This window comes from Panulirus ornatus, chromosome 43 (genome assembly GCF_036320965.1).
Source record: "Panulirus ornatus isolate Po-2019 chromosome 43, ASM3632096v1, whole genome shotgun sequence".
In the NCBI taxonomy this organism is placed as follows: Eukaryota; Metazoa; Arthropoda; class Malacostraca; order Decapoda; family Palinuridae; genus Panulirus; species Panulirus ornatus.
The window spans coordinates 21,677,819-21,693,256 of record NC_092266.1 but is presented as its reverse complement, the minus strand read 5'-3'; the positions used below and the strand labels follow the sequence as shown (position 1 = coordinate 21,693,256).

The window sequence follows — 15,438 nt, the reverse complement described above, 5'->3', positions numbered from 1 at the left end:
TTGGGGGCATGTGTGTGTATTAGTTACTGAAGTGTGAGGTAGAGGTAACCTTTGTATTTGTGCTTGGATCTTAGTAGTTTGTTATACAGTGGTTTAGGTGGGAAGGGTCCAGTACTGTTGAATATTTTTGAGTGCTACGCATGTTGAGACAGCACTGGGAGGATCTTTGTTTAATTGTGAAGATTACATCTTTCAGTCACTTGCAATCATTACCTGCAAGTAATGCCCATCTGCCTCTTTTTTCTCTTTCATTAGCAGAATAACTTCATCATCCCATCACTCTATCCTTTCTCATTTCCTCCCAATTTCCACATGCCACACATTTCTCTTGCACATGTCAGCATTGCTTTCCTAAATACCTCCCATTCTTCACATACTTCTCTTGCTTCATTTACTTTCATCTTTTGCCATTCTGCACTCAATTTCTCTTGGTACCTCTTCACACAAGCTTCTTTTTTAATCTTGCTTACTTCCACTACCCTTTTCTTAGCTATCTCATTTTCATTCATAAAGCATCTACAAATCTTCACCCTCACTCCTCCAAGTAACGATCAGACATCCCAGCACTTGCTCATTCTCATCGAACATTCTCTCTCTTGCACACACATCAATCAATGCTGTATTCAGTTATGCCCTCTTTTCATCTTTCCTGCTCACACTAATATACTTTTTCATGTCCCTCATTTTGAACCAGGTATTTACAGTCTCTAGACCTTTCATAGCACACAACTCCACAATCTGTTTACCATTTCCATTCATATCACTGAATACCCCATCCCCCCCAGTTATACGCTCAACTGTCACATCACCCACCTCATTCAGAAGAATGGAAGAAGGTGGATATGTTGAAAATGAAATGCGGGAGATATGGGATGTGAGGTGGGTTTGATATATGTTGGTTGATTGTGCGATTGTATGCTCATAATATAAGCAATGATGTTGTAAGACAGAGGTGTGGTAGAAAGATGAGTATAATTAAGAGAGCTGAACAGGATGTGCTGAAATAGTTTGGACATATGGATGAAGAGGATATACATAAAAGTGGAAAGAGGAAAGGGTGGTACCTAGCTATAACAAGATTTAGCTTTAACAACAAGGGCAGCACGAAGCACTAGTTAGACTTATTGCTCGATGAATAAGAATGTTCTCTGCTGTTCCTTGCATTATATATCTATCTATTCTTGGTTCATCTGGGACTGATTTCATCCATATGTCAAGTATCTTTTTAAATGTATATGTAGATGTTCCATGCATATCTATATCTCCCAGCAGTATATTGAATAGTCATTCTAGCTTCCAGATATTTTTGTCTGATTTATTTTCCATGTTTTTTGTAGTATTCTTGAATTCTTCATAACTCTGTGTCCTCTTTTTTTTATGTCTTCAATTTGTTGCCAAGTGTAGATTATCATGTAGCTATCTCTTCTTTTTTTGGCCAAATACATGCAGTTCTTTTTTTATGATAATTCACATTTTCCATCCCTTCAGTTTTGCTTATGAAGTGCTTTTGAATAATCTCTTATTTATTTCTATTTGTTCCATTTCTTTGTAGTTTACAATGTAATCCAGATCTTTTACATTTGTTCTTCTTTCTATAACTACTTCTGTTTGACCTTTACTTAGTATCACTAATGTGTTCTTTCTTGTTCCATTAGGTATTTCCTTCAACTTGTCTTCATTGAATTCTGTCAGGTTCATTTCTACCTTTTTTAAGTTGTCTTAAATTTGTTTGCATCCCCTTTTTATGAGTTTCTGATCCAGTCCTTTTGCTTGCCCTAGTGTCTTCAGCAAAGCTCCTTGCTATGCTTTTCTTTTCTGTCAATGGTTGATATTATTATAGAGAGTACTGAGGCTACTACTGTTCCCTTTGGAACCCCAAATCAGACATCTTCCTCCTCAGAAATGATTTCATTAGATACCACTTCGAACTTTCTGTCAGTCAGAAGCTCTTTGTATCTTACCTTTAATGTTGTATTTAACAAATGCTTTTGCAAAGTCAAGGAAAAGTATTCATTTTTTTATTATTAAATTTTCATGTATTTCATTGTAATGAGCCAATAATTGGATTTACATAATTTTTCTTGGCACAAATCCGTGTTGGTCCTCATTTATGTAGCTGTCCTTGATTAGATGGTTAGATATGTCGTTTTTGCACTCTTTCAAAGTCTTTTATTAATGCAAGGTCAAGCTAATAGGCCTGTATTGTTTAGGTATTAGCTTGGATCCTCTATGGTGTATTGGTATTACATATGGAAAGATAGTGAAAGAGGCTTTGAATTATAAGGGCCTGAAGAATCAGGAGGATGAGAGGTGTGCATGGAATAGGGGGACTTCAGCAGTGTAGTGTATATGGGGAAATGGGCTGAGCCAGGGTATATGAAATGGGGAGATCTGAGAAAGGTATGTGATGAGGATTAGTTTCATTGCAGTATGCATGAATGTAAATAAATGAAGTTGTTCCATATCTTTTCCTGGCACTTCTTTGATAACTTAGGGAATGGTGAACAATTGAGAACAAAGATATGTTTATGTATATCTATAATTTACATCAGTATAATTCTGTTAATTATATATTATCCCATGAACCCTTCAGTGGGGCTCCTGCAGCTTCCAAGGCTGCACTGCAGTCACTAGGAAGGAAAGTGACTCATTTTTATCCAGTCACAATATTACAACCTCACCAAAGGTTACTTTCCAGTGGAGTACCCTATGTGAACTATAATCTTACCACATAGCTATTTAGATAACTCTACAGCTTACCCACCCATCTCACACAGTCACCAAAAAGACATCCACATACTACAGGAAAACAGATTGGTCAGCCAGTTCATGGAATCCAAGCTCCAAAGGTTCAATGTAAATTATTTCCTCTCCTTATATCATATCATCTCACACTTAATGAACATCAACAACCAAGGAAGCATAAAACACAAACCTAACCTAAAAGAGCACAAAGAGCTGATAGGAGGGCAACAAGGATGTTACCAGAATTAAGAGAGTTGAGTTACAGGGAAGGGCTAGAGGCTTTAGGTTGAGAAGAGTGTAGTAGTAGTATGTCCTCATCAAAACTTTTTTTTAAACATTGATGATGTAGACAATAAACAATTCTTTGAGAGCTTTAGGGTTAGAGGGACCAAAGGACAGAATATGAAATTAAGCAAGGCACTTGTTGATAAAGTACTTTTTGTAAAGAAATACTTTTATTGTATGATGCTGGTGGATGTAAAAGAAAAAGACAGAGCATGGGTAATGAAGGCAGCATACACGTAACTTTAAGAAATTGTATAATGTAGAGAATTTTCAAGAGATGGGGTCCCTCCAATACATTACAAAGAGGTAATTACATTAACATAGGAAGAAATATGGGTATATCTTCTCCCCACAAGGTACAAACCTTACAGAACAACGAAACCATCTCAGAATCACACTAGAAATCACAATTAATCCACATTCTAACCATCATTATTACCAGCTTCATCCCTGAAAGATAAACTGCAGACTGGAACTTATATTTCAGTGCAATGAACCACAATACCCACAACACTCAACTCTGATGCACATTAAAGAAGATCCACACCAACCCAGCTCCCATTTTTGAAATGCTTCTGATGCAATCTATTGATATAATTTCTCACAAGGAACACACATACTCATGAAACACTATTCAGAAATAGGTCACAAACCAGCGTCACCCTTAGACAGAGCCACCCAGAAACACTGATCACCCACTCTTCTCTTAAATGATACATTGGTGAAATTAAATCCTTCTTAAGAAACTCTACTGCATACAGGCCTTGACACCATAACAAACTTCCACATTAAAAACTTTTACCCAATTTGTAATCTAGGCACTTTTAGATATCATCCCATTCCCAGTAAACCTAGTACCATTTCTAAACAAACCAGCCAACTCACCTTCCTGCTACTACCCTATATCACTTGTCTTCAGGAAGTTTGTAAACCTAGTACCATTTCTAAAGCTAATCAAACCACCAGCCAACTCACCCTCCTGCTACTACCCTATATTACTTGTCTTCAGTATCCAAACCCTATGAAAAACTGATCTACAAATGAATCAAGGAAAATATCCTACTCACACACACAATATGGCTTTAGACTCATTCGCTCCATTACCACACTATACATAGACCTCACATGAAATATCCTAGTTGATTTCAGGCAACAACAACCTCCATTCTTGCACAGTATTATTGGCAATAGACATCAACAATGCATATCACACTGTCCCCCAAGAAATCCTCTTACAAAATGTACTTGACACCATCTTTCACAACCCTGACTTAAGTATGGTACCTGCTTCATAGCCTGCCACGAAGCCAGGGCCCTTCACAGAAGCTTCACCCTAAGTTGGACAGTGGGATACCACAGGTAGTTCTTTCTCTTCCTCTTCAGTCTCTTCTTAAATGACTTCTTATTATCTTCTGCAGACCACGGAATGATGGTCTTATCATATGGAGATAATCACAAAATGCCATCACAGCACCCTAACACCATAGAGACAGCAGCAAACATGCAGAACTGCAGTGCACAGATGGGACAATGGCTCTTTCAGAACAGAATATCTGCATCTCCGCAGGAGATGGGCTATAGATCAGATGGTGCCAAGGTGGGTGGATGTGTTGGAAATGAAATGTTTGAGGACAGCGTGTGGTGTGAGACTGATTGAGTAAATAATGAAAGGGTAAGAGATATGTGGTAGTAAAAAGAGTGTGATTGAGAGAACAGAAGAGTGTGCTGAAATGGTTTGGACATATGGAGAGAATGAGTGAGGAAAGGTTGACAAAGGATATATGTGTCATAAGTGTAGGGAACAGGAGAATGAGGAGACCAAATTGGAGATGGGAGGATGGAGTGAAAAAGATTTTAAGCGATTGGGGCTTGAACACTCAGGAGAGTGAAAGGCGTACACGGGATACAGTGAATTGGAACAATGTGGTATACTGGGGTCAACATGCTGTCAGTGGACTTAACCAGGGCATTTGAAGCATCTGGGGTAACCATGGAAAAGTCTGTTGGTCATGGTTGTGGATAGGGAGCAGTGGTTTAAGTGCATCACACATGACAAGCAGAAAATGGATGTGGCCTTTCTTCATCTATTCCTTGCGCTACCTTGCTAGTACCAGAAACAGCAATTAAGTATAAAAAAATGAAATATATATTATCCCTGGGGATAGGGCAGAGAGAATGCTGCCCACATATTTCCTGTGTGTTGTAGAAGGTGACAAAGAGGGGTGGGAGTGGGTGGCTGGAAATCCTCCTTTCCTGTATTACTTTCTGAAAGAAAATACAGAGCAAGGAGCCAAGTGAGGATTTTTCCCTCTAGGGCTCTGTCATCTGTTCTTGACACTACCTTGCTCAGGCATGAAATGGCAAAAGTGTATGAAAGATATGTATGTATATACATATTCTTAATCCCCTGAAGGTGTTACTGAGCTCCTCTGCTAAAGGTTAAAATGTGAGTGGAAAGTCACCTTTGGCGAGGCTGTATCATTGGGAATAAAGTCTCATCAAAGAACTTACTCCAAAGGAATCTACATTTCCCTGCTACTGGAAGCAGTGCAGCCTTGGGCTGCAGGAACCTTTGGAAAGAGGCTTGGGTAACACCAGGACTCGCATAGAAATTGGTCCTTGGGTAATTATTGATTGATAGAATATACCTTTAGAACACTAATTGACACCAGATCTGGATAAGAAAAAGAATCCATAACCATCCTCTACAAACAATTCATGATATGTACTCTAATCTGTGTCACCTGCCTGGTCTTTTACCTAATCAAAAGTAAATATAACAAAGCTGCAAACTACACAAAATAGAGCACTCAGAACAATCACTGGCTCCTTAGCAACTATAAACATTTAACACCAACACATTAAAACAAAGATCCTCCCAATACCATTGTATCTCAACGTGCTTGGCTCTCGATTCTATGCAACAGCATAAGTAACCGCCAGACCCCAGGTAGAAATTAAAAACTCATTCCTGCCTCACAATTACTAACTCTCTGCTCTACCCCAACACCCAAGGAATATAACACTGACAAAATGCATTCACACTGAAATGACCTGACAAGCACGAAACAATTACCCTCCTAACTGAGTCTTAAAAAGTCTTAAACTCCACCCAATCATATATACAGCCATCAGGAGCCACACTCCCCTGACAAACTCATGTTGAACTTTCCAATCTATGTTCTGGACATCACCCATCTCTATAACACTGAACTGCAAACAGTTTCAACATATCCCATGACCCCTTGTGCCCATGATGCAGCTTCCATACTTACGACTGAACAGTTGTTACTTCATTGTCCTGAATTTTGCACATAAATTCTCACAAAACATTGCAACACTTTAAGACCAGTAGTCCTTACCGGTGGACATAGCCAGCTTCTTGAGTGCTGCATGAGCCTCATAAAGATAGAAGGGACTCCTGGGATAGAAAGAGATTAAGTATGCCTGCATATGTGTGATTTATTTCATACATCAAAAATCACTAAAATGACAGAACAGCAATCACAATTATCCAATATTCAGTGTTTAATCAAGACAGACCTTGGCTGTAACAAGTTTAGAAAGGACCTTTTTGTATTTGACACCCCAAAATTCAACATTTTACCTGCAGTTGGCAATGCTTCATTTTTATCTGTAGGTCATTTCATATTTTTTATCTTTTTTATCAGAAATTCAAATTCAGCAAGTTGTTTGTGTTATTTTAGAGTTTGGGGAGTGGATATTACTTATGAATATAACATAACTTTAGGACTTTTATGGGGCTCCTGCAGCTTTGGAGTTGCACTCCAAATGGATACAGAGTAGGGTGGGTTTGTTTAGGATGAGAAGTTCCCTGCCATTACTGTACTCTTTTCCATCTGTTGATGAAAGTATAGCCTCTTTGAAATTGATTACTCATACATGGTTTTCCCACTCGCAGAGTCTGTTAACACCTATTTTAAGAGTTAAATGGGCTATTATGTTTGTTTTTATGGTTTTTTACTTTTTCATACAAGGTATTGTATCGAAGGCAGGACTGCATTTAATGATGCAGTTAGTGAATTTCTTTGAAGTGGTTTTGACTACTTACAATAGATATTGACATACATTAGTGTGCTTATGGAGATCACATCACTACCTATGTGTCTTTACAGAAAGATCTACCTCTTGAGCTGACTTCCATTGCACAGTTTCCTCAACTCCTCCATGTAAAGTGCACTAATTTCTTTACGTTGGTTATTACCTCTACTGATGTAGAGGTATATTTTTACATCTTGTTCGACTTCTCTTCCCTAGTTTTCTGTTGTGTCTTATTCTTGATTGGCTTCTTCCTGTTATAAAGAACTGCTCAAAATCAACATTGGATCTGCAGAGGAATTTAAGAGTTGTAGCCATGTCTCCCTTTATCCCTCTCTCTTATGATGTGGGCAAGCTTTGCAGCTATTTTCTCTGTAACTTATGTACCTTCGGGAAAAAAAATTTCACCCACTACTGGACTCTTAACAAATTGTATATGCCACCTCATGTAAGGTTGCCAAATTGGTAATGCAGATTCTGATTTGGATGTGATAAATGTGGTGAATATTATTCTTGACATCTTAAGGTTGTACTTGAAGGCAATTTTGAAACAACATTTAAGAGTTTTCTCTATGGTAGCTCTCTTATTGTGGTTTCTGGTGACTGATTAATCAGTGTCAGCTCTGTAAAATGTTTTTGTTTGTGATTACCAATTTTTGTAAATGTGGAAGTTTTCCCTCCTAATTCTTTAATTTTTATTAGATAGGCCTTTAGATTTTCCAGAGGTGCTAAATTTACTTCTTTTGAACCAAGCTTGTTCCATTTGTCTGCAGTTCCATAACTGAATGAAGACTTCCTTACATCACACCATTCACTTTTCTAGCCCAATTTTCAATTGTGTGTTTGTGTGCATTTACTTTTCTTTGTGTTAGTTTATATACATGTGGTTACTATTTGTGTCTTACAGTGAGAGTTTTTTGGCTCATGTTGCCCTAACTCTTAACCTTGTTTGTATTAAACATGTTTTTATTCCTCAGTATGTATGCCGGTGTGGATGGATTGGTGGATGTAATTGCATGCATGAAATCTTTGGTGTGTGTGTGTGTGTGCGTGTGTGTGTGTGACTATATGGTAGAACATCTCTGATTTGTGCAACAACTTTGCAGTGAATGATTCGAGAAATTTCTTTTAATTAAAAAGAGAATTAGATGAGCCAAAGATAGAGTATTGCTTGGTCATTATGGGACAGATAGCTGAATACATAGAGAGTGTATAGGTCCTTTAATGTTCAGTGTTACAGTATTCTGATTTCAATACTGTTTGCAAAGGTTATGGTGTTATAGATGTGTAGGTTGTGTTCAAGTAATACATATCATCCAAGATCTATGAGCTAGTTGAAATAATATATTAAGAATTTTTCAGATCTTTGTATATAAAGACTTGTTAGTTTGTTTTAAGTCTGAGTACTATTTCATTAGCCCATCTTGTTCAGGTTTAAGATTTGAAAATAATACAGATCCTACTCTGTTTTGTAATAGAATTTTATCCATGATAGTGTGGTAAACAGTGATCCTGCACCACTTAAGGGTACCTTCTCTTAATTTATGTACTGAATTTGCCATAGATTCTTCACCCTTTTTGGTACATTTTCATACATGGCATTGGATACAAATGATAGGACAGTATGTTTAAAACAGCAAAGCCGCTAAATAACTAGGGGTTACCAAACTTTATATTACCTTATTTATGCCACATATTATGAGGATAGGACTTCATTAACCATATTCCGCAAATTTGTGCATAAGTCAAGCATAAGTTGTAATTCAATGAAATTATGGTGGTTGCCTGCTGTTTACAGATGAATAACTGGAGTCTAGGGCCTTATTTGCTATGATTTCCTCTCTTTTTACATCCTTCACACAATATCTTGACTTGCAGTAGTATGTCATATACTACATCTACAAATGCTGTAAGTAAGGAGCATCCGGACAGTTGTGTGTGCTGGCGGGTATCCTTTGTACAATTTTCTCTCATTCCTTACTTCCATCTCAACTCTGATTTTCATGTTTGCCCATTAGCCTTATTCAGATACTCTGTAAGCTATTCCATCTTCACTTATTATTTCATGCCTTTACTCCTTCATGATATTTTCATTTACTTTAGATCATTTGGTTTATACATATTGTTATAACTGTTATTCTTCCTGACATTTCTAGTCTCCTTACTTCAATTAAACTCTATATGTTTTTGCTGCCTTTGGTCTCTACTTCATTAATCACAGACCATGCCATACTGAGAATGGTAGCTGTGTTGTGTCATTTCCTTCAACATTTTTGTTTTCTTCATTTTTATCCTTAAAGTCAATCACTTTTAACTGCCTCTAAAGATATTTTATTTCTCACCTTCCATGTGAAATGTACCATGAGTAGCATTTCACATTTTTCTATATTGTTTAATCTCCGTTACTTCACTTTCTATCCCCCAAATTTTAGTATGATTACTTTGATATGAACACAGTAACTTTGAATTTTCTTTTTTCCAGCTCATACAAAACAACCCATATATAATTGTTTTCACTTTTAATGAATTCTTCAGTATCTCCTACAATTTATGATTATTTGATTGTACTAATATCCAGGCATAGAATTCTATTCTTTCAGTTCTGTTAAAGAAAACATTGAAGAACTATATCACTGTATATTTGTCTCACCCCAATATTATATCTTTAGCAATCTTTGAGTCATTTGTCATTTCAGATAAATGCTTTTCATTTTCTAGTCCTTTCTCAACATCCTTTAGTGTGTTATTTTAACTGCTAGCTCAAAGACATTATTTGTCCATTCTCTTTTACTTTCACATCTATTGTCAGGTTGGTAAATGCACCATATTTTTCTCATGAGAAGCCTTTTTTTGTTTTTTAAACTTATACAACTAACTTTCTGTTGGTAAATATTTTGGCCAGATAGCCTGATATTTTTTGTTCATATTGCACCATACTACCACACATCACCCCTTCAACATTTCAGGTGATGATTCATTATAGTTTTGACAAGCATTTATACCACTGTTGTCGTAAGAGATAAATTCATCTTATACATCCAGTTCTTGTATACATTACCTTTCTTCTACTTACTGACAGATGAATTATTAAAACATCATATTCCTTCTTTGAATGAAGGTAAAATCATGCCGAATACTATTACTCATGTGGTGACACAGTATTCCTCAAAGCATGTCAGCTGCAGAAAGTCTTCAGAGGATAGATTACTTTTTTTCTTAAGTTTTGCAGGTCCAGTACTTGGAAGAAGAACTATATATAGTTGAAAATTGTATTAAGAAAATCAAAAATATTCCATCATTGTTTTGCAGCATAAAAAACTAATTTAGTTCTTAGTGTGTTTAACATACAGGTTATTGATAAGTGTATTTTATGCTTTATCTACCTGTTGTAGTGATAAACTGCAGAATACAAGATTACAAAAATAAATTCAAATCAGTATATACATAAGGGGAGAATTCAGAATGCAGCGATCACTCTTACTTGAAAGCTCAAAATGGCAATTTTTTTTCCAATGTCGATTATATACATATGTTAACTTCTGAAAGAGAATAAGCATAATGTAATTTTGGACTTATCAGTAAAGCCTGAAATGTATGCTGCAGAGATTTACTCAGTAGTACTCATACCAAATATATTTCACACATTGACAGGGATTCTTATTAGTTGTATCTTAGTTAACAATGGTTTATTTGGTATTTAGTATTTAAGAGTGAAAATTAATGGGTTTATGAGTGAAAGTTTACAGTACACAATTTACTGTGTCCACCCTTTAAAGTATCCTTCTCTTAATGTGTAAGATCTGTGCATTTTTATTTATCTCAATTTTTATGATAGTGTTGGCAAGAAGAGCTAAGATTTTATGTAAAAATATTTCAGTCCATAATGTATAAAGGTTTTTTTCTTTGAAGTCCATTGATGTTGAAAATATTCAGTATAAAGATACATGAATTTTATTTCAAAATTCAAAGATTTGATGTAGATTTTATTGTAAAACTAACATATTCAATAAATTCTGTATTCTGAAAAGTTTCATTATTATTATTCCATGTCATTTTTCTTGAAAAACAATATCTTACTATAATTTCTCTTTGAACATGCATGGCCAGTAGGCCAGGCATGCACAGACCCCATGCTGTTCAGTATATCCCAAAGGTTTTTGTTATAGTGCATTATTCTTTGTCAGTGTTCAAATGGACATCTCATGTGTGCTGGATGCTTCACCCATCTCCTTGCTGATGCCCGCATTCGGGACGAGACAGCCACATGCCCCAACTGCCGCGTGGAAATATCTCGGTCCCTCGCCACAAGGAATTTGGGTAAGAATCATTCTGGCCATACTGGGTCCAGATAAACCCGGAGAGGATCACCACATTCCAGGATATCAATAAACGTATTGAGAGTATTAGATGTGTAAATTTTTATTTTATGACTGTTCCTTTCTTAAATAGTGTATCTGTACATACTGCAAACATGAATTGCAAGATTTTGGGATTTAAATTTTCATTATTATTATTATGGTATTTGTTAATTGCATCATCTTCTTTAACAGCGATGAAACCTGATGTTTGTAAAGGTTCATGACAAAATCATTTGGGTAAGGTTGTTGGGAATATTCTGTTGTTGTGTGAGACAAAGAAAAAACCTCTCAAAGCCAGACTTTAAGTGGAAATCCTTTGCTGTTCAGAAGAATTCTAGCAAATTAGATTGAAAGTATATCTGCAGAGATAGATACAGAAACATTGTCAATTTTTTTTTACAGTTTCAGAACATAACAAGTTTGGTGGCCTTAGTTACCAAAATTTTTGGAATAATGTTAGATAGGGCACCATCAATGATTTTCTGACATTCCACAGTGATAATTATGAATATTACTGAATATGACAAACTTTAACTACAAACTTTAACTACCCATAATGCATTAGTATCCTGGGCCTGATGCAGAGAAAGTTCCCACAGCATTTATTCCCCTGTGATGGTTACATACATCCTGAATTTTTTTTTTACACCTTTATAAGGCAAACTGGGTGAAGCTGATGGACAAGCACATCATGCCTCAGCAAAAGTTCTCAGAATTAACTTCAAAAGGTTGTACATGCCAACACTGGGGAAGAAGAGTTCAGGCTCAACTTTTTTTTCTACCTTTTTTTTTCCACTTTTTCCCCTTTCACTAAAGATTCAGTGACTCATGTCTGAATTTGAGAGGTTTTACTGTTTGTGAGTACTGAGAGCCTCCATTTGTCTGCTTAACAATTAGTTCTATTGGTCACTTTTTTGAGATATGGTTTTATTTATGTCAGTTATTGCCTTACATTCACTGTTGAACAGATATTCACTCCCTGTTATTAATTTGTAGACAAATATTCCTTTGTAGCGGTAGAGAAAGCCGTATCAGAGCTACCTGCCGAGTGTCAGTTTTGTGGACAGAAGTATCCTCGAAATTCCCTTGATCGCCATGAAGTTGATCTCTGTGAGGAAAGGTGAGAATTGACCTTCCTCTGATTTTGATTACCTAGTTACATGCACCTTAGTGAGTAACAATATTTTTTTCTTGTAAATCCTGTAGACAGACAGAGGAGTGGGAAGGATAGGCAGCATGCTCTTAATGTAATATCAAGATCTATATAAATTAAACTTCAGATGCAATGCAGACTTGGAAGGGTGCTGTTGTTTATAAGCTCTAATGTGGTCTTTTCTATCTTCATACAAAGCCAAACTAGAAGTCTACAGCCATAGTTAGAGGAAATCATAATCAAAGTTTCTTGGAGAATTGTTATGTGTGTGTGTGTATGTGATCAGTTTTATAATATAGAAACTCTTGTCAGCTTACTAAGAAAGGCAGGTGTCCAAATAGCAGTTGCTGACATGATTTGTGACCCATACAAAATTTTTTAATAAGGTATTTTTGCATAGGACCAGTGACAAGTATGAACACTAACCATCCATCCCCACCCCTCCCCCCTCCTTTTGTAGTATGTAAGTAATCATACTCATAGGCTGTCAAACAAATTGAGATACCAGCTTCTTTTGCCCACATTTAGCATTGGAAACATAGTTTTCCAATCACAAACTCAGCCACATTGATGTAAAATAGTTGGTAAATATATCTGGAATTTAACCAGAGCAAGATACAGGGGTTCCTGACTTATGAACGCCCCACCTATGAATACCCATACTTACGAACAAACTTCACAAAAAGATTTTACTTTCTTGTTTGACATACAATCAAGTGCTCATACTTACAAACCGTGAAACTACTTAATTGTGCCTCTTTTATCATTAAGTGTTGCTTGATATGAAGTTCAGTTAACTAAATTTACTTCAGAATATGATATCTAATACAATGATACAGTCCAGCATAGGTATTTACCCTTATTTTATGCATTTCTTTATATTTTCTGACTTACTGACAATTCAACTTAGGAACAAGGTTAGGAACATAACCAGTTCATAAGTTGGGGGACCCCCTGTAATGCATTCAAAGTATATTAGTGAGTTTAGGTAACAGACCTCTGTTACATAGTGTCTGCATTCTTTCTCTTTGCATTAACTCTAATTCTTGACTAGATTTCAACAAAAGTTAGATCTTTAGTCTAAATAACTTGGGACTGAGTAGTCTTCAGATTTGAGAATTCCTAGGATTATACATATGAATCTTTCTGGTGTCATTTTCTGAATTTTTTTTTTTTTTGTGTGTGTGTAATGTATGTAAATGTCATACTTTTTATATTATACTTGAACACCATTTCCTTCAATAGCAAGGTAGTGCCAGGGAAGAGGCGAAGAAAGAAACATTCACTCTCATACACATATACACACACACACACACACACATCTAAATATTTATTTATATATATATATATATATATATATATATATATATATATATATATATATATATATATATATATATATATATATTATCCCTGGGGATAGGGGAGAAAGAATACTTCCCACGTATTCCCTGCGTGTCGTAGAAGGCAAGTAAAAGGGGAGGGAGCTGGGGGCTGGAAATCCTCCCCTCTTTTTTTTTTTTTAAACTTTCCAAAAGAAGGAACAGAGAAGGGGGCCAGGTGAGGATATTCCCTCAGAGGCCCAGTCCTCTGTTCTTAACGCTACCTTGCTAACGCTGGAAATGGCGAATAGTTTGAAAGAAAAGAAATAAATATACATATATATATATATATATATATATATATATATATATATATATATATATATATATATATATATATTTTTTTTTTTTTTCATACTATTCGCCATTTCCCGCGATAGCGAGGTAGCGTTAAGAACAGAGGACTGGGCCTTAGAGGGAATATCCTCACCTGACCCCCTTCTCTGTTGCTTCTTTTGGAAAATTAAAAAAAAAGAAGAAAGGGGAGGATTTCCAGCCACCCGCTCCCTCCCCTTTTAGTCGCCTTCTACGACACGCAGGGAATACGTGGGAAGTATTCTTTCTCCCCTATCCCCAGGGATAATATATATATATATATATATATATATATATATATATATATATATATATATATATATATATATATATATATATATATATATATATATATACATACAGATATATATATATATATATATATATATATATATATATATATATATGTATATGTATATATATATGTATATATATATATATATATATTTTTTTTTTTTTTTTTTTTTTTTTTTTTTATACTTTGTCGCTGTCTCCCGCGTTTGCGAGGTAGCGCGAGGAAACAGACGAAAGAAATGGCCCAACCCCCATACACACGTACATACACACGTCCACACACGCAAATATACATACCTACACAGCTTTCCATGGTTTACCCCAGACGCTTCACATGCCTTGATTCAATCCACTGACAGCACGTCAACCCCTGTATACCACATCGCTCCAATTCACTCTATTCCTTGCCCTCCTTTCACCCTCCTGCATGTTCAGGCCCCGATCACACAAAATCTTTTTCACTCCATCTTTCCACCTCCAATTTGGTCTCCCTCTTCTCCTCGTTCCCTCCACCTCCGACACATATATCCTCTTGGTCAATCTTTCCTCACTCATTCTCTCCATGTGCCCAAACCATTTCAAAACACCCTCTTCTGCTCTCTCAACCACGCTCTTTTTATTTCCACACATCTCTCTTACCCTTACGTTACTTACTCGATCAAACCACCTCACACCACACATTGTCCTCAAACATCTCATTTCCAGCACATCCATCCTCCTGCACACAACTCTATCCATAGCCCACGCCTCGCAACCATACAACATTGTTGGAACCACTATTCCTTCAAACATACCCATTTTTGCTTTCCGAGATAATGTTCTCGACTTCCACACATTTTTCAAGGCT

General features: G+C 36.2%; 2 protein-coding genes across 5 annotated transcripts in view; one reads left to right on the top strand and one right to left on the bottom strand.

Annotated features, from left to right (window-relative positions):
• Nucleotides 1–15,438, bottom strand: part of LOC139762382 (uncharacterized) — a 125,315-nt gene that overhangs the window by 55,252 nt on the left and 54,625 nt on the right. The gene's annotated exons all lie outside the window — the stretch shown is intronic.
• LOC139762384 (zinc finger TRAF-type-containing protein 1 homolog) overlaps nucleotides 1–15,438 on the top strand; it is a 73,347-nt gene that overhangs the window by 15,375 nt on the left and 42,534 nt on the right. For all 3 annotated transcript variants that reach the window (XM_071687210.1, XM_071687209.1, XM_071687208.1), the window contains exons 3-4: nucleotides 11,274–11,406; nucleotides 12,462–12,567. In XM_071687210.1, the coding sequence (XP_071543311.1) occupies nucleotides 11,274–11,406; nucleotides 12,462–12,567 (239 nt within the window). The remainder of the gene's footprint in view (nucleotides 1–11,273; nucleotides 11,407–12,461; nucleotides 12,568–15,438) is intronic.